The 19,201-nt window shown below is 41.6% G+C and overlaps 1 protein-coding gene across 2 annotated transcripts in view; it reads right to left on the bottom strand.

The window, feature by feature from the left end:
• The window catches only part of GREB1 (growth regulating estrogen receptor binding 1), a 188,634-nt gene that overhangs the window by 49,087 nt on the left and 120,346 nt on the right, over nucleotides 1-19,201 (bottom strand). For both annotated transcript variants that reach the window (XM_075598371.1, XM_075598372.1), the window contains exons 15-17: nucleotides 14,228-14,408; nucleotides 12,822-13,014; nucleotides 828-964 (exon numbers count right to left, since the gene is read on the bottom strand). In XM_075598371.1, the coding sequence (XP_075454486.1) occupies nucleotides 828-964; nucleotides 12,822-13,014; nucleotides 14,228-14,408 (511 nt within the window). The remainder of the gene's footprint in view (nucleotides 1-827; nucleotides 965-12,821; nucleotides 13,015-14,227; nucleotides 14,409-19,201) is intronic.

Genomic DNA, 19,201 nt, shown 5'->3' with positions numbered 1-19,201 from the left:
AGTTTTATTAACACAAAAAGCCCATTAGGAAGCAGAAATGGCACTTCTCGCCGAACTGATAAAGCGCCAGGACTAATGGTCAGAGTGCCATTTCAGCTTCCTAATGGGCATTTTGTGTTAATAAAACTTTTTTTATCTTTTCACCTTTGATCCTGCCTCCAGTTCTCTTTGATTTTTGCTCCATGTTTTTTCTGTTTACTACTTTTTTTTTTTATATTGACTATTATTGCTCATGAATTTAAACATGCCCCTTTCATTATTTTTAAATACTAGCGTAGATGGGCGAATATGCCCAAATCCGTTTCCCAGATTTTTGCCCAAATCCGTTTCCCAGATTTTCGCGCAAATCCGTTTCGTGGTGTAAAATCTGCAGGCGTATTTGGTCGGTTTTAATCCGCGCTGATCCATCAAAATCCGCCATTGGATACAATCCGTTGCCGGATTTGTAGAATCCAATCCGCGGATTCAGCAATCCGATGGCGGATCCTTCAGAATCTGCCAACGGACTGCTGAATCCGTGGCTTGGGTTCTACAAATCCGTCCACGGGTTGCGGAATCTGGAGCGTATTGGCAAAAATAATTACAAATCCGCAAAACACGAATTGTCCTTTTTGAGATTGATCCGCGGAAATCCACAGACCAAAGGAACTGGTGTTCCACTGCGGATCCAAATTCGCCAGAAAAATTCTCTACTCGCCACATGAAGGTACAAAATAGTTATTCTGCGTGTTCATTTGCTTCATTAGGTTGTACAGTATATGAATACAAAGCATTGTCCTTGTTAGGTAACTGGTAAATAATATGTATTTTCGTAAACGACCAAGTACCTTTTTCCTAACGCCATTACAATAGCTTCAAAGGAGCTGTCGTAGCGCAGCAGCGGAAGGCTGTGACCTGAAAGCGTTGATTCAATGAACTCTGACAGCCCAAAGTACTTCCTACTTTCATGATATAATTCCAAACCCTACAGAAAAGAAACCAACATTACACATATAGGTGATGACTGATGTAGTTTAGAGCTGCACAAGTATCAATTGTATGAGAATGTCAGGCAATCGTTTTTGATAAGACACCTTAGGGCCAATTCACATGCTGCCGTATACAGTAGCACCACAGAGATCCACGTTCTTCCTCGAGGGGCTCCAAAAGGTTAGGTTTTCAAGGCTCTTCAAATTAACACACAATTAACCCATAGGCCTGGCTGTCGTTATCACTAAGACAACATTATGCATTCCTTGAGATTGGAGAAAAGGAGATTTCAGCTGCAGCAGCAACAGGGATAAAAAAAAAAATTTACAGTAAGGGCAGTGAAAATGTGGCATTTACTACAGATACAGACTGTGGTATCAATAAATATATTTAGGAAAAGTTTAGAAACTAAATATACAATATACAGTAATATGCCAAATAAGCTAAACTTAGAAAGGATGTTGATCCAGGGAGATATCTGACATTTTAACAACATTGTACTGCACAAAATAACGCATTTTAGCCGCATCTGATAAAAGTATAGAGCGGGCACCAAAATGTCTAAATACAGCAAATGTAGTAATTTTGGTGAGTCATCAAGTCCCTAATGCCCCCAAAATACTGTATTTTGAAATCACCTACTCCAGGATGGCATTAGCCCTATCTTGCCTAAGTATATAATGACCATTACAGGCAGTCCTCGGTTATTCGACACAATGCGTTACTCAAAATGGCGTTGTAAAGCGAAACGTTGTAAAGCGAAACACGTTTTCCCATAGGAACACTGTTTAAATGAAAGGTTCCGTTCCTGAAGGCATTTTTAACACTAAAATACACCAAATATTTTATGCAGGCAATAAGATATGCAGCACACACATAAATTATATTGTGTATATACTGTATTATATATATAATATAACATAATAAATAATATATTATATAGTATAATATAATATTATATAGTATAATATTATATATATACGCTCTTACGACGCTTTGCAACGTTGTTTATGTGAATTTGTATATATATACACACATACACAACGTTGCAAAGCGTCGTAAGAGCGTTGGATAAGCCATTTTGGTGTTGTAAAAATTAACATAGGTATGCATTGCATAGCGTTGGATAAGCCATTCGTTGTAAAGCGAAGCGTTGTAAAACGAGGACTGCCTGTATATACAGTACCTAGGCAAGATAAGATAAACCAAAATAGAATAGGTGATAAAACATAAACTATTACAGTTACATAGTAGATGAGGTTGAAACCATACATATGTCCATCGAGTTCAGCCTACAGATGTAGCAGCCGTTATTACTCCCGCTGATGTGTTGCAGAGGGACACACACTATGTGCCGATGGGAGCAGATACCATTGTGAAGTGATAAGCCACCAATGGAAAAGGGGCGTGGCTGAAGCGCTATTGCACCCGCTGGCACGTGCCAGCAGCTGCAATGAGGCCTGCTACATCTGTGTGTTAAATTTAGAGGTTAAGTCTTGCACACCTTAAATGTTGTAATAACAGCAATATACTTGCGTTTGAGGTACCGGTGCTCCGTGGTTCAGGGAAATAACCAGTATGGTGTGATTTCTGAGTAGATCAAAGTAAGTAGAAGATCCAGGGCACTTCGGATTTGCAGAAAAGAAATGGCCAGTCACTTGATAAAGAACTATGTGCAGTTCGAAACTAAAATACATTTCTTTTCTGCAAATCCTAAGTACCCTGGATCTTCTACTTACTTTGCTAAATTTAGACAACAGATACTTATCTTATATTTGTATTTACAGTATTTGGATCCAGAGGGAGGCAAACAAAAATCCCCAGTGAGACATTATCCAATGATGTCTCCTACAGAGAAAAATAAATTCCTTCCTAACTCTAATAATGGCAATCAGATTTCTCACTGGCTCAACATCCTTCACATGTTTACTTATTTGGTATATCCATGTATACCTTTCCTTTTTATAAAGATGTCCAGCCTTTTTTTAAAGATATCTATTGTATCTGCCATCACAGTCTCCATGGGTAATGAATTCCACATTTTATATGCCTTTACGGCATAAAACCCTTTCATTTGTTGCAAGTGAAATCTCCTTTCATGCAACCTTAAGGGATGACCCCATATACACTACCGACACACTTTATCGCAGTGCGGCCAGATCCGCAAGCCGGGAGATTTCCCGGCTTGCTAGTGGCCGCCCCTCGGCGTGCCGCGCGTCATAGACGCGCGGTCACGCGTCTTCGGGAGCCTGCGCCCCCTGCACGCGCGTCCAGGGCTCCCCGAGGGAGCCCTGGTGTCCCGCGATCGCGGGACAGCGGCAGGGGGTTCCGGGGGACCCGGCGGACCCGGCAGCGGTAGGGAGAGCGCCCCGATCGGAGGGCGCTCTTCCGCTGCTTCGGCGCGCGCCCGTCACACTCGGGCGCGCGCCAGGCTACTGCTGCGGCACAGAACGGGCAAATGCTCGAATAAACTGTGCCGCAGCAGTAGTTTGTATTGCCCATGGAATTAATAAATAATTATTTTAAAAGCTCCTTGTATTGACCCAGAATATATTTGTATATAGTTATCACATCCCCTTTTAGATGCCTCTTTTCTAATGTAAACAAATCTAAATGAGCTAGGCTAATATAGCAAGCCTTTAAATCAGACTTTCCATCCCCTTTATTAATTTTGTGGCTCTTCTCTGTACTTTTTCTAGTTCCATAATATATTTTTTATGGAGTGGTGCCCAAAACTGTACTCTATATTCAAGGTGTGGTCTTACTAATGCTTTATAGAGGGTTATATTTATGTTTATTTCCATTCCCTGTTTAATGCAAAGTAAGATGCTACTGCATGACATCGGGCACTATTGTAAAGTTTGCTGCCTACAAGAACCCCTAAATCCTTCTCCATGAAGGATTCTACTAACGTAGCCCCATTTAATTTGCAAGTTGCCTGTTTATTCTTGTTTCTCAAATGCATAACCTTACATTTATCTTTATTAAACCTCATCTGCCATTTACCTGCCCAAGGTTCCAGTCTATCCAAGTCCATCTGGAGAGAAAATAAATTGTAAGCAACCCTATCTCAATGAGGCTGCAATACAAAGCCTCAGTATTGCAGCAGGAGCTGGTTAATTGCATCTAGACAATTAACCAGTCTCTACCTGGTAATCAGACAGGTTTAAAACTCCTCCTGAAACAGACCCAGAGAGACCCTTTTGAGCACACAGGATACAGTGTGCTGATAACAAGACACCAAGGGAACAGCCTTCTCTTCCAGGGTGCAGTAAACCCAGGAACCTACCAGAGGCTGGACCCTCAACAAACACCCACCCATCCAGAACCAGAGACTGACTTGAAGGGCCACCTGCAGTGAGGTACCTTTTGAGACTTTGAGGCGATAGACTGGTAAGGAGCTTTTCCTCCCAGTCTTGTAGAGAGGGACTGGGAAGTAAGTTAGCCCGAACACAGGAATAGGTGTTTATTTTGTTTATTTTTGTATGCGTTGCCTTGTTAAAGGAACAGGCTCAATAAAGCCAGGTTTTCATTTCAGCCTAATCGGTCTCCATTAATGTACATCTGCACACATCTCTTACATACATCCTGCTCAGATTATACTACCTTTTACAATTTAGTGTCATCAGCAAAGATGGAGACTTTGCTCTCATATGCCAACCTCAAGGTCAGTAATAAACAGTGGCACCAGTACCGATCCCTGAGGTTCTCCACTCACAACTTTAGCCCAACCTGAAAAAGTTCCATTTACGACAACTCTCTGTTGTCTATCCTTCAACCAGTTTTTAATCCAGGTGCAAGTATTGTTACCTGGTCCAATTTGCTTTATTTTGCACAATAACCTCTTGTGTGGCACCTTTTAAAAATGTTAGTAGACCACAGCAACTGCATTACCCTGGTCTAAATTGCTACTTACAGGTACCTACTCAAATCAACTAATAAGGTTAGTTTAGCACGACCTATCCCACATAAATTCATACTGACTATTACTAATAATTGTGTTATCCATTAGGTATTCCTGACTATAATAATGTAATAAACGTTCAAGTAGTTTCCCTACTATTGATGTCATGGTTACAGGTCAGTAATTTCCCCCGGTTGTGATCTAGCTCCATTTTTTAAATATAGACGCCCCATCTGCTTTACTCCAGTCTGTGGAAATATTAAATATAATGGTTTGGCTATTACTGAATTTAGCTCATTAAAAACAAAATTGCCTTAAAAAAATAAGGCGGGAACTGGTGGGTGCTGAACAGTGTTGATTTCAGCTCCAGACACCCCCTGCTCCCTGACATTCATACAGTGAAAAGTGATGCCGGTATCTAAGTCGCATATAAATTTCCCACTGCACGTGGGCCAACAGGAAGCTGTAATGGGTAACCCATTGACCGGCGGGACGTGAGACCTTAAAATAGACATTCTGTGCCGATGCAAGTATCTCGAAAGCAGAGGTCCATGGAGCTGAAATCAACGCAGTTCATCTTTGGAGACCCCCTGCTTCAAACCTAAAAAAAACTTGCACTTCTTACTGTTACATCTTTGTAGTAGGAACTGTTTCTACCTGTTTCCATTAGTTGTACTGCTAATCTCATTACTCCAATCGATAATTGCTCCGGATAATTAAAATGACCCATTATTAAAACATGACCCAGCTTTGCTGCTTTCTCCATTTGACAACGTTATTTGGCCTCCTCAATCTCACAGATATTTGGTGGCAGATCGCTGCAAGAAATATTTTGTAATTTTACCTCTAGTTCCAATTTCTATCCATAACGTCCACATTATCCACATTTTTATAAATCCCTTCAAAAATATCTTCCCTTTTAATTGGCGTTACGCTCCTCATTGAGCTTTCAAAAAACTCCATGAGGAGCGCATTGGGGTATGGGGTAGTGACGTTTAATGGCATGGTCTCAAGTGACTCAGACGTCACTAGGGGAAATACTGAGAGGGGAACAAGAGGATACTTTGTTGGATGTTGCACTAGCTAAATTGTTACAAATAGTGAGAATTGTCACTTATCGTTTCCCGACAGCCTAGATCAGGGGTGCACAATCTTTTCCCCTTGCGCCCTCCCTGCCTGCTTTCCTCCCATGCTCGCGCACCCCACCACCCCCCAATTGGCTCCGGCGTCAAGTAACGGTGCGTGGTCATGTGATGTCACAGTGCCATTGCAATGCGACGTTACGTGACCCCGCGGCATCATTTGATGCCGGGTTACCATGATGACCAGTGCTCGACAAACCTATACATTTGCACGCCCCGGGCGAGTGGATTTAACATTGTGGCGAGCTCCTATTGGCCCAAGCAGCACACGTGTGGTACTAGGTGGCGAGTAGATTTTTTTGTTAGGCGAGTAGATTTTTTGGTGATTTGTCGACCACTGATGATGACACTTTGCTGGAAGTCAAGGTAAGTTAGTTAAAGAGGCCTCGCGCATTTAAATGCCTTGGGGGAGAGCGCGAGACCTCTATAACTGCCGCACACCCCCTACCCCCCGAGTTTGTTCACCCCTTGCCTAGAGCAGGGGTGCACAAACTGGGGGGTGCTTTGCTCCAAGATTTTTCCAGGGGGGGCACGGCAGTTACAGAGGCCCTGCGCTCTTCCCTAAAGCATTTAAATTGAATGCCGGTGGAATGCGCAAGACCTCTGTAAATTCACTTACACTTACCTTGACTGCGTTGCTGCAGCGCTAGAACAAAGTTAAGGGCGGGGGGGGCGTGAGCAGGCAAGGGGGCGCCGACTGGAATGTTTGCGCACCCCTGGCCTAGACCAGTGATTTTCAACCGGGGTTCCGCGAGCGCCCCTCAGTGGTTCCGCAGCCGCCAGGGTGGGACAACTCTCCCAGCTGTCCCATGCCCGGTGGCGGCACCACACGTAGCAGTGACCCAGCGGCTTCGGAGCTCAGCGGCTATCCTTCCTCTCCCTGCTCCTGCCGGCACAGGATCTTGCATCAACTTCCGACTAACAGGAGGGAGAGGAAGGATCAAGCGGGTGCACGCTCTAAGCAGGGGTGTGTGTGTAAGTGGGAGAGTGTGTGTGTGCAAGTGGGAAAGTGTGTGTGTGGGCAAGTGGGAGAGTATGTGTGTGTGCAAGTGGGAGAGTGTGTGTGTGTGTCTGTGTGTGGGAGTATGTGTCGGGGGAGTGTGTGTGCAAGTGGGAGAGTGTGTGTGCAAGTGGGAGAGTGTGTGTAAGTGGGAGAGTGTGTGAAAGTGGGAGTGTGTGTGCAAGTGTGTGCGTGTGCATGTGTAAGTGGGAGAGTGTGTGTAAGTGAGGGGGGTGTGTGTGTAAGTGAGGGGTGTGTGTATGTGTGTAAGTGAGAGGCGGGAGAGTGTGTGTACATGCGCAAGGGGGAGAGTAGGACGGGAAGCGTAAGGGGGACAGTGAGAGAGAGACGGGGAGAGAGAAGAGGGCGACGGACGGATGGGGATGGGGGGGGAGGGAGAGATAGGGGGGGTGCGATAGACGAGGCGAGGGTTGGGGTTCCCCAGAATTTCAAAATTGAATCCTGGGGTTCCCTAACTAAATAAAGGTTGAAAACCACTGGTCTACACTTAATAAACATTAAGCTGTATTAACTATATCTGCATCTAATAAAAACTACTAGACTTTTTCTCATTCACCATTGGCTTGTTTCTTTTGGGAAATAAGTAAGAAACAATCATCAGCAATGATAGGAGACCACTCTGCACCATAATTACCTGCTAGTATTCCTAATTAATTATACAGACTACGGAATGGGGTCATAGATGTATTGACTTTCTTCACAGCAGAGCCGTAGGCCAAGTCCATAGTGCAGGTGCACGACGGAGCGCATGGCGTCGCGCGCGCCTGTCTCTGTGGAGCGATTTGTGTACTTCTGTTGGCGATGACGCGCATGACGGGGGTGCGTGGCCACGACCTCACAGATTATTTTTTTATATATATAATTTTTTTAAATAATACATTTTGCTGCTTTAAGAAAACAAAAAATAAAACCAGTTTAAAAGTCTTCCCGTTTAAAGAAAAGTGTTTATTTTTCCGACTCTAGGAAAACAGAAAAAGGAACTAAAGCTCAATTAAAATAGTTTGCACATGAAGAAGTGCGTTCTGGGAGATGTAAGGCTATTGCATGTACGGTATTTAAATAAACACCTGACAGAAGGTTTGCGAATGTATGTGTTCATTTATTTAATGCTATATATACACACAAATCTTAGTTTTTTTTCTGCGATTGGCCGTTAAACAAGTTATTTATAAAGGTGATTATCACACAGCAACTGATATTGACAAGAAATGCTATTACCGTAGTTACCATTGCTTCATAATACATTCTACTGGGCGCTTGAGTTTAGCCTCCTCTTGTTAATCTATGGACTATTATTAAACATACGTGCAATGTGAAGATTTAGGTGTGAAGAACGTTTAGGTGTGAAGAACGTTGCCATTGTAGCATAAGGTGTAATTTTAAGTATTTATTATTAGAAGAATATCATGATAGATGTTTGGACAACCAACGCAACGCCTGTAAAACTTCCACCTTTTTAAGTTTATGAGCAGGGATTTATATAGCTTCGCTCTGATTGGTTTAAAAAAAAAAAGTCATGTGACGCGGCCCGTCGCGCGTAAACACAAATCTCTTGTCTGCTGGAGACGTTGCCGTGCCATCTCGCTTCATCGTACGCACTATGGGCGGCCTAATAGAGGAGCTGTTTCTTGTTCGCGCCGCAAACGCCGTCGTGCGCATAATCGCGATCACTATGACGAGGCCTAACTATGCTTCTAAAGGCAAAATGAAAAGCTATTTTTGTATTTAATACTAGTTCAACTTTCATATATTGTATGATTAATGGTATGGAATATTAAATACCTCTAGGACAACTACTGTATTACATACCCCGACAAAGGGTTCAGATCATAATATTAGCGAACATTGATATTGGACGCTTGAGAATAAGACATCTTTCTCTTCCCAGCACATGAGATTTAAGTAGCAAGACCAAAGTGACTATCAGTCCCCCAATAAAATAGCATGTAACATTCTACTGCTTATATAAGTTCTCCATGTGTCGGGGTCTCTTTTTATCTGAGACAGGTATTCTATCTTGTTTTCCCTTTCTATTCCTAGGTTATCGATATTTTGAATTAGTCACATTGTTTTAAGCAATATTTATTAAAAGTTAGGACTTATTAAGGAGTGTTTTGTATTAGTAGTTTCTATCTACTCACAGTAACTGTTCCTTATCAAAGGGGTGCACAAGATTTTCCAGACGGGGGCGCGCCAGTTACAGACACCCCGCGCTTCCCCAAGGCAATTCAATTCAATGCCGGGGGGTCGCGCGAGGCCTCTGTAACTTTTCCCTTACCTTGTCTCCGGCAACGCGTTGCCATGGAAACATGACGTCACGTGACCCGGCTGGGTCATGTCACGCCGGAGACAATGGAAGGAGGGGGGCACAAGCAGGGGGGGAGAGCAGGCAGGGGGGCGCAGACTGAAATGTTATCTTTTTGCTCTGATATTATTTCAAGCTCCCTCTTTGTATCTGCCAGGCTTCTTGCATTAGCAAACATGCACATAAGGTTGTTACCAGCCTGTGCTATTTCTATCGTATCTGGTCCTGCCTTTCTCCTCCCATTGATTTTAGTCTTTAGAAGTTCTAAACAGTTTAAAAACATTGTAAACATTAACCCATTGATTGTCACTCAATCGCAAACTGTAATAACATTTTCACACTTACACCATCCATGATGAAGGCCCTCCCCATCTTCAGGGCCGGTTGCACCCCTCCCCCCACCCCCCCTCCGGAACCAATCCAGAAAAAAGAGCTAATGCCCAACCATAAAAAAGTTATACAAATTAATCCAAGGCCCGATGGCCACCAAAAAACAAAAAAAAAACCATCAAATGTATACAATAATCGATACCCTGAAAGAGACGAAAAATTAAAATCCCCTGAAAAATAAATCCAGGTCCGATGGCCGATATGTAATCTGGCCTCATCCCTGGCCATGGGATCCAAACTTGCCACAAAGGCCTGGGTTCTCTGTTGATGGAAGATCCTTCTGAATTAAGTACAGGCATACCCCGCATTAACGTACGCAATGGGACCGGAGCATGTATGTAAAGCGAAAATGTACTCAAAGTGAAGCACTACCTGTTTCCCCACTTATCGATGCATGTACTGTACTGCAATTGTCATATACGTGCATAACTGATGTAAATAACGCATTTGTAACAGGCTCTATAGACTCCCCGCTTGTGCACAGCTCCGGTACAGGTAGGGAGCCGGTATTTCTGTTCAGGACGTGCTGACAGGCGCATGCGTGAGCTGCCGTTTGCCTATTGGGCGATATGTCCTTACTCGCGAGTTTACATAGAGTGAGTGTCCTTAAACCGGGGTATGTCTGTATGTCTTTCTTTTTGTCTTCATTTCTTCTTTGAAGTTGTCTTCTGTCTTCATCTGTAATCTTCTGTCACTGATATGGCCTCCTAACTGACTGACCAGTCTACTGCAAGGGCTCAAGCCTTTTTTAGTGGCTAGGGCCTTTGCAGATGATGTGTCTTACGAAAATTACACATGGTACAGCAATCATATTGGTTCCTGTGCCATGTGCTTCCCTCCATTTTGTTATGACTTCATGGATTTTGACAAACAGGAGGACCTGGGTTTAAAAAATCCATGTCATTAAAAATGGAGAGAAGCACATGGTACAGCAAACCAATATGGTTGGTTGTTGTACCATGTGTCCCTATGACACATCTACTATGAAGGCCCTAGCCTGTATAAAAGGCCAGGGCCCTCGCAGAAGATCAGAAGTCTGTGAGGATGCCATATCCGGTATTTGAATATTACAGATGAAGACAGGACAATTTAAAATATGAAATGAAGAAAATAAGAAATAAATGCTTCAGAATAATCTTCAATCAACAGAGGATCCAGGGCTTCACAGCAAGTTGAGGATCCCCCGTCGCAGGTCCATGTATGGGGCCAAATTAAAAATAGCCCATCGGGCCTTTGGATTACAAGAATGGCCATCAAGCCTGGCTTGATTTTGGCAGATTTTTATTTTTATGCTTTTTTGGGCCATCGGGCCTTGGATTATTAATTTAATGTTTTTTTCATTTTTGTTTTTTGGTGGCCATCAGACCTTCTTTTGGATTGGTTCTGGGTGGCTACCAGGCCTGGGGGGTGGCCTTCATCATGGTTGGGGTGTGTGAAAATGGTTTAACAGGTTGCCATCGAGTGCCGATGTGGTTAGACTAGGCTGCACAGTGACCATCATGGGTTAATGTTTACGATGGGTTTTTTTTAAATTATGTTTATGTATTACTAGCTGAGAGACCCGGCGTTGCCCGGGATGTAATGTTCCCGTTCCTCTCTCTCTCCTCCCCCCTCTCTCTGTTTGTCCCCCATTCACATCAATCCAGTCCCCCCACCCTGGGGGAACTTTTAATGGCCAAAAGCTCTACCAGCCAAATTTGGTTAAAAAAAATGACATTACCATCCCCCATTGTATCATGATGCGGTAATTAACTGCTAATTATCGGTAGCATTAATTACTGCATCGCGGATCTACTTCAAATATCGCAGCCGGTAAAATGTTACCGCAATCTTGATGACTTGTGTCATAAAGTTGCAGTAAAAGAACCCAATGTTTTTTTGTTTTTTTATCAGATGGGATATTAACTCCGTGTTAACCGAGTTCGATGACTCCAGGGAAGAATTGGGTAATGTTCAATGTTTTTCTTCTTGTACTATTTTTTGCTTACCTTCCTCTAGATCCATATAAATACAAATATAGGATCAATATCTCAGCCAGGTAAATTTAACCCTTGGGTGCCTCAAGACGTAGATACTATGTCATTGGGTCTGAAACGTGCCACGTGACATAGTAACTTTGTCATATGCTTTTTTCTAATTTTCTCGGGAAGATCGTGTTCTGCGCTCCTATGGAGAGCTGAATGCAGTCTGGTCGGCTGAGGAACGGAAGAGGACTCCTCTTCTGTTCAGTCATCAGTGGCGCTGCGATCATGTGATCGCTTCCGAGGAGCGGTCACGTGATCTCAAAGTGTCCGAAAGGCTGTAGTACTCTGGTACCATGGCTTCTCTGGCACTCAAATGTTTAACATAGGTTGAAGCCGATGGAAATGTACCTTTTTTTCAACATCGCCTACTGTGTAACTAGCTTAGGTATGTATTGCCCTGAAAATCTGGCCTGTTTGTGGCCCTTGAGGATGAAACTCGGACCAGTGTGGACATAGATTTTACCCAGATTTCTTACATTGAACATTATGTTAGAAATTCGTTGGATTAGGGTTACGGGATTAGGGTTCTTACACATACATACATGTTTTTGACAGTTTCAGCGCTGAAAATACTTTCATGGGTAAGCAGGATCAGAGCTATTTACAGCCACTGCTGGTACTCGGTCACTTGCACCTTAAAAGTTGCTGTCTGATACAAAACAGCGGCAAAGTCAAAGATTCTTTAAGCAGAAAGAATCCTTAATACAACAAACAGTCATTGCCGAATCCAAGCAAATTGCGGCTTTTTGAAGCAGCTCTCCAAGGCTCCTAAGTGAAGAACTGTTTAATGTTCCAGTCACAATTTTAAAAAAACAATCGGCAAATTCAAAAGTGCTTTTCCGATGCAAGAGAGTTAAAGATGAGAAATGCTGCTGTCGTACAACCATGGCTAGTGGCTTTCAGAAGAAGATTTCCCCAGTACCGGCAAGGCCGAACGGTTTCGCTTGTGATGGGGTTTTGTCACAGAATTAAGGACAAACAAACAGCTAGATTTCTGACTGTCCTACATTTTTAGCCTATAATAAAGTATACCAAATACATACTCATTGAAATATCCAATACATACATGACTGTGTGAAGAAGGCCAGTGAATTTCATTGTAAGGGCTGATGCGGGTGTTCTGGGTCTGTAGAGCATAGGGGAAGGATGTCACATGAAGGACCAAAATGTTCGGGGCATCTTTTACCTCCCTGCAGTTCAACAGTTTATCAACGAGCCCCACGGCAGATTCATTCTGAGAGTAAGGGCTGTAAAGAGAGCTTCCAAGAGAAAAACAGACAGGCATCAATAAATAAACAAACGCACACTGGAGATACACGATTACTATTGATTTAGGAAAGCATAAATTCGATATTCAATATGAATGCATTCAATATCAAGAAGGCTGGAAGATAAACAGAAAAGCATTTGAACCTAATCTAAGTTCAGTATGATACTGAATGTACTGTTGGTGCTAAGAAGCTCATTATTTTTTGATTGTAAGCACAGGTGGTGAAGAGGCTAACAGTTTATTGAGTTCTTCCTTAGTAAATATGTTTCTTTATGTCCCATTCACTTGCATGGGGTTGTATTGTGCCTTCAAGTATGAACAGCATCTTATGTAACAGCATTTCTTAGTAAAGATGGCCCTCAATGCCATATAGGGCCAAATGGATCTAATCAGCCATATTAATTAAATTAGGTGATTGATGCCTTTTTAAAAATAACCAAGCAGAGCATGTTTAAGTAATAATTCAGCAACATTTATTCTGAAAATATTTGTGAAACACTGTAAACGGAAGTCTACGGTGGGTGTTACTGCCCTTAAATCCCCTTATTCTACTCTCTTAGCAGGTGCACAGGGAGAGAGAATGCATACTGTATGTACAGTATGTCTCCATTCAGAGCCCCCTTGTAAATAAATAAAAGGAAATATACACACAAACAAATCATACAAACATTACTTTCAAGTCATTTTTTAAAGCCATCACACTTTACCATTACACATATAACTTTCATTATTTCAATTAGGTTCCACATGTGACTGCAACTTTTACTGCTTGCTAATAGTTTATTTTCGTCTTCAAAGGGAACTGCACCTCTGCAAACGTTAGGTTGCTTATAGTGCCATGCGATTCTCAGCAGAATTCATTATACTGTAGAACAGGGGTCTCAAACTCAGTCCTCAAGGGCCACCAACAGGACAGCTTATATGGGTATCCCTGCATCAGCACAGGTGGCTCAATCAGTGGCTCAGTCAAAGACCTGGTCTGTTGGTGGCACTTGAAGACCGAGTTTGAGACCCCTGCTGTAGAGCATGTTCATTTGCAAGGAGAAGCCGCATAAACATTCTGAAAACATGGCTCAAAGGCTAAAAATGTTAACCCTTTCAAGGGTTAAAATGGTAACCCTTTCAATCCAGAAGAACCTGTTCTTTTTGGCATCAAAGTGGTAAAGAAAAGAAATACTGGTGTTATAAGCAGTTATATATACCTGCTTAGATCCCAATGGGCATGATCATGGACTAGTACAAAGAGAGTATGAGGGTTCTGCATGGATCTTTGTAGAAATATTTTAAATTTATTCTGAGCATCGGCGTCTAGTTTCATGATGTATTGCTCCATGCATTGCTTTGTGAGCTGGTCTTTTTCTAGACCGAGCTCCAATAGAACACCTGTGTACAACAGGGAGAAATGTACATGATAGATTTAGTGGCTTTGCAACTTACAACCTTCAACAAAGCAGGAGAATCTCCATTTTACAGCCAGCAAAAGGACAAAGCATATTCCAAACCAAATTTAACACACACAAAAAGTAAGAAAGAGTATCATTTTCATCTGCTGTTTTTTTGTAACTATTTTTTTATTTATCTGAACCACTGGTTCCTCTAGAGCAGACAAACTGAGGTGTTATCATTACTGGACCCTCAAGTAAAACAAATTGCCACCATATTTCAGTATAATGGGAAATGAAAACAAGCACCAGCAGTGTTATTGTTGGAGACCCAACCAAAAAGGGTAACATCGTTATGACATACAACATACAGTATATCCACCATGATTGGCTTCTAAGGCCACCGCCCACTGTTTGTATTGCGACCTGCAATGTAATTCAAAGTTCTAGTAGCCATAATGGTCCTGCAGGAATGTAGGGTCCATGTTGGTTGTGATACCTCTTAGGTGACCAACAGTTTGTTTATTTATTTATAAAATGTTATACGGGGAACTAATACATCGAGAGTTACCTCTCGTTTTCAAGTATATCCTGGGCACAGAAGTTATGGTGACAATGCATGGTTACATTAATGAACGTAGGTTATACATTCAATTTACAGGCATTTCAAGGACAGTTAGAGATAATATGATTGTGACGTAAGGGTAGATTTGGCTGCTGTTAAATAAAGGTTAATCCCGCCTACCTGTCAACAATCTGATTTATGTATGTATGTACAGTTTATTGTACTAGTCCTATATATGTTATTCCTAAAGTATGTAAAACAGTGATGTACATATCTGTTCAAGAGGGTGGACTTGCGGGGTTAACTCTCTCTTGAAAAAGAAGCTGTAATCACATCAGTTTGGTATTCTAGGCCTGGAAACTGTGGTGGGATTTGGCCCATTGTTAAGGAACTAGGGAGAGGTTGGCCATCTGCTGAGTGGACTTATTCTGCAAGAAAGCTGTAAGCCCTGGGGCTATATCTGTATTGTATGACTGTGGAGGGGAATTGTGCAGACATTATTGTCCTGTATCTGCCTACATCCTGTGGACTATGTTAAGGATAGGAATTACCATATTTGGGCGTGCCCTTTTGGACTTCCTGGCCAACCTTCAACCCCAGTAATCTCATCAATCGGGTCTGGAGCCGTATGCATAGACCAGCACTATTGTTACTACCCAGACTAGCTGACATCTCCCTGATTGGGACAGGGGTATAAATACTCCTCCCCAGTCTCAACAAATTTATTCTGGACCTGATAGCCTTTGTGAAGGCTGTATGCTGACAGAGCTGAAAGAGCTGACAGGGAGTCAGCAGAAAGGAACCGAGGAGACCCAGTGCAGGGGTCTGGAGCACCCGGTGGAGCTGCGGTCTATATGTGCAGCGTCGGCCTGAGCTGTTTGGAATGAATCAACTGCGGGGAATTTAACACTGCTAGCTAGCGGAGAGTAAAGCAGTGCCATCCATACTACCAAGGACAGTGGAGCGAGCTGGGAACATGTATCGGGGTAAGCTTCCAGACGGAGGTCCTCGTATCAAGGAATTTGGGTTGTTCCCCCAGTTACCCCAGTTGGGTGAGTATGTGTGTTGTATGTACTGGAGGTTTGTGAAAACTTTCTAGCGTACTGATCCCTGGTGTAATTGCCCTGATCTCCCGTGACAATGATTATGTGTGTATGTAACAGTTACAGTCAAGATTGGAGTCAAGTTGTTCATAGATTAATTTATAGAGAAGGAGCGGCTCAGTGAGTAAATACACTTGACTCTGATAACAATGACACTGAGTTTGAATCAGAAGAACCTGGTTTAATTCCTGGTATCAGCTCCTTATGAATTTGGGCGTCACTTTACCCCCCCGGAACCAAAAAACACAAATTGACAATTACATTGTGACCATGCAGCAAGCTTAAGCCTATAGGGAACCATGTTAAAAATAGTTTTTGAAGCAAAAAGTGGCACTGCGTGCTCATTTGCATGTCATTTCCCAGAATCCCTTGCTGCAGTGAAAGTGCTGTGTGCTGGGTGATAATGGTGAAAGGCGGGGTTGCAGACCTGCCTTAGACATGCAGATGAGCATACAGTTATATTTACATATTTGCATATTTGCTTTGCAATGGAGGGTTTTTGTCACTTTTTTTACTCACCATAACTTAACTCAGTATTATACATATGTATATATATATATATATACATACATACATATATATATATATACAGTGGTTGACAAATCACCAAAAAATCTACTCGCCACACAAAAAAATCTACTCGCCACCTAGTACCAAACCGTGTGCTGCTTGGGCCAATATTTACTCGCCCGGGGGTTAAATCCACTCGCCCGGGGCAAGCAAATGTATAGGTTTGTCGAACACTGTATATATACATATATATATATATACATATATATATATATACATATATATATATATACATATACATACATATACATATATATATATATATATATATATATATATATATATATATATATATACCATAATACTGAGTTAAGTTATGGTGAGTAAAAAAAGTGACAAAAACCCTCCACAGGAAAGCAAATATGCAAATACAACTGTATGCTCATCTGCATGTCTTAGGCAGGTCTGCAACCCCGCCTTTCCCCATTATCACCCAGCATACAGCACTTCCACTGCAGCAAGGGATTCTGGGAAATGACATGCAAATGAGCACACAGTGTCACTTTTTGCCTCAAAAACCATTTTTAACATGGTTCCCTATAGGCTTAAGCTTACTGCATGGTCACAGCTTTGAGCACAGCCAGGGTTAAGGTGCATACCCAGAAAACCACCCACAGACAGCTGTTTTGACCTTAATGGGTCTCATCAGTGAAATATATATATATATATATATATATATATATATATATATATATATATATATATATATATATATATATATTTCAAATACATGTATGATTAAGCAATCTACAAAGAAATGGTAAAGGATTTCCAAGTACTAATTGAACACTTCCGATTTCTAATTGACAACATCACAGACAAAATTAAAACAAAGCCAAATGTCTATTAAAACACATCTCATAAGAGAATATAGCAAGCACCTATCCAAACCAGTAAATTGCAATACAACATACAATTGAACAATATGTACATGATGCAAATAATATTTCCATCATGTACACAATAGCAATCAAAGGTCCAAAACAAATACACCATTGAAATAAACATGCAATATAAACAAAGCAAGTAGATAATAATAAATTACCAACACACAATTAATGCCATCCGAAATACATTACAAGCAAATCTATACCAAAAACCCTATTCAAGATTGTTATGCAAACACAAAACCATTGCAATAACAAATATATTTCTAACTAACATGATCATACACAATCTAAATTCACCAAATAAGCCACAATAAACAAATAAGGCAGGGTCCCAACATAAACCCATGCAATCATCATCATCTGAAATGACATAACTAATTCTACATTACATTTCACACACACAATAGTAACCAAACAGGGAAAAGACTTGTAGAAGACATGAAAAAATGCAATAAACATTTGCAAAACAACCCTTTAATAAACATGTATGTATATAGCTCCATAGGGATATATATACATACATGGGCATGAAATGGACATTAAAAAAATAAATCTGACTTGTGAGAAAAAAACAAAAAAAAACAGTTACAACTTTAATCAAATACATTTCTTTAGTTTACTTACCATTAGATGACTAATGACCGACTTCCGGGGAACCGCTATGTCTGCAACAAATCCAAAGACAGGAACCAGGAACCCATAAAATAAAAAAAACTTTGCAATCCAATGTGGTGTCTTCTTTCTTGTCTTTATAATCCATACCGTCTGTGGTCTTCTTTTCTGTGTCTTCTTCACCATCTGCGGGGTCTTCAGGGTCTTCTGGCTTCTTCTTCTGCGACGCACCGTCCATCTTCTTCAGAGGGGAGGTCCTCTCCTCACGGCGTCTAGCTGGAAAATGAGACGACATAGGCTTTAATAGGCCTATGACGTCACATTTGGCATCAAATGGTTCTCACGGTCCTGATTGGTCCGTGAAAAGCATGTGATTTTGGATAAGGCTGAAAAAAATAATGACGTCATTTAAAGGAAATTAAGCCAGCCAATCAGTTAATTTAGTTTCCACGATCTCATTGGCTCTAGTCCCATGTGACGGCACCATGTTGGTTTTGTTGACGTCATGTTAAAGGGAAATGAAGCACAGCCATTCTGATTGGCTGGCTTCATTTCCTTTAAATGACGTCATTATTTTTTTTAGCCTTATCCAAAATCACATGCTTTTCACGGACCAATCAGGACCGTGAGAACCATTTGATGCAAAATGTGACGTCATAGGCCTATAAAAGCCTATGTCGTCTTATTTTCCAGCTAGACGCCGTGGGGAGAGGACCTCCCCTCAGAAGAAGATGGCCAGTGCGTCGCAGAAGAAGAAGAAGCCAGAAGACCCTGAAGACCCCGCAGACGGCAAAGAATACCCCGAAAAGAAGACCACAGACGGTATGGATTATAAAGACACGAAAGAAGACACCACATTGGATTACAAAGGTTTTTAATTTTATGGGTTCCTGGTTCCTGTCTTTGGTTTTGTTACAGACGTAGCGGTTTAAACGGAAGTCAGTCATTGGTCATCTAATGGAAAGTAAACTAAAGAAATGTATTTTATTTATGTAGTAACTGTTTTTTTTATTTTATTTTTAAATGTCAGATCTATTTTTTTCCTGTCCATTTA

This window comes from Ascaphus truei, chromosome 4 (genome assembly GCF_040206685.1).
Source record: "Ascaphus truei isolate aAscTru1 chromosome 4, aAscTru1.hap1, whole genome shotgun sequence".
Taxonomy (NCBI): Eukaryota; Metazoa; Chordata; class Amphibia; order Anura; family Ascaphidae; genus Ascaphus; species Ascaphus truei.
Note: the sequence above shows the minus strand (reverse complement) of the source record. Positions and strands in the feature narration are given on the sequence as shown.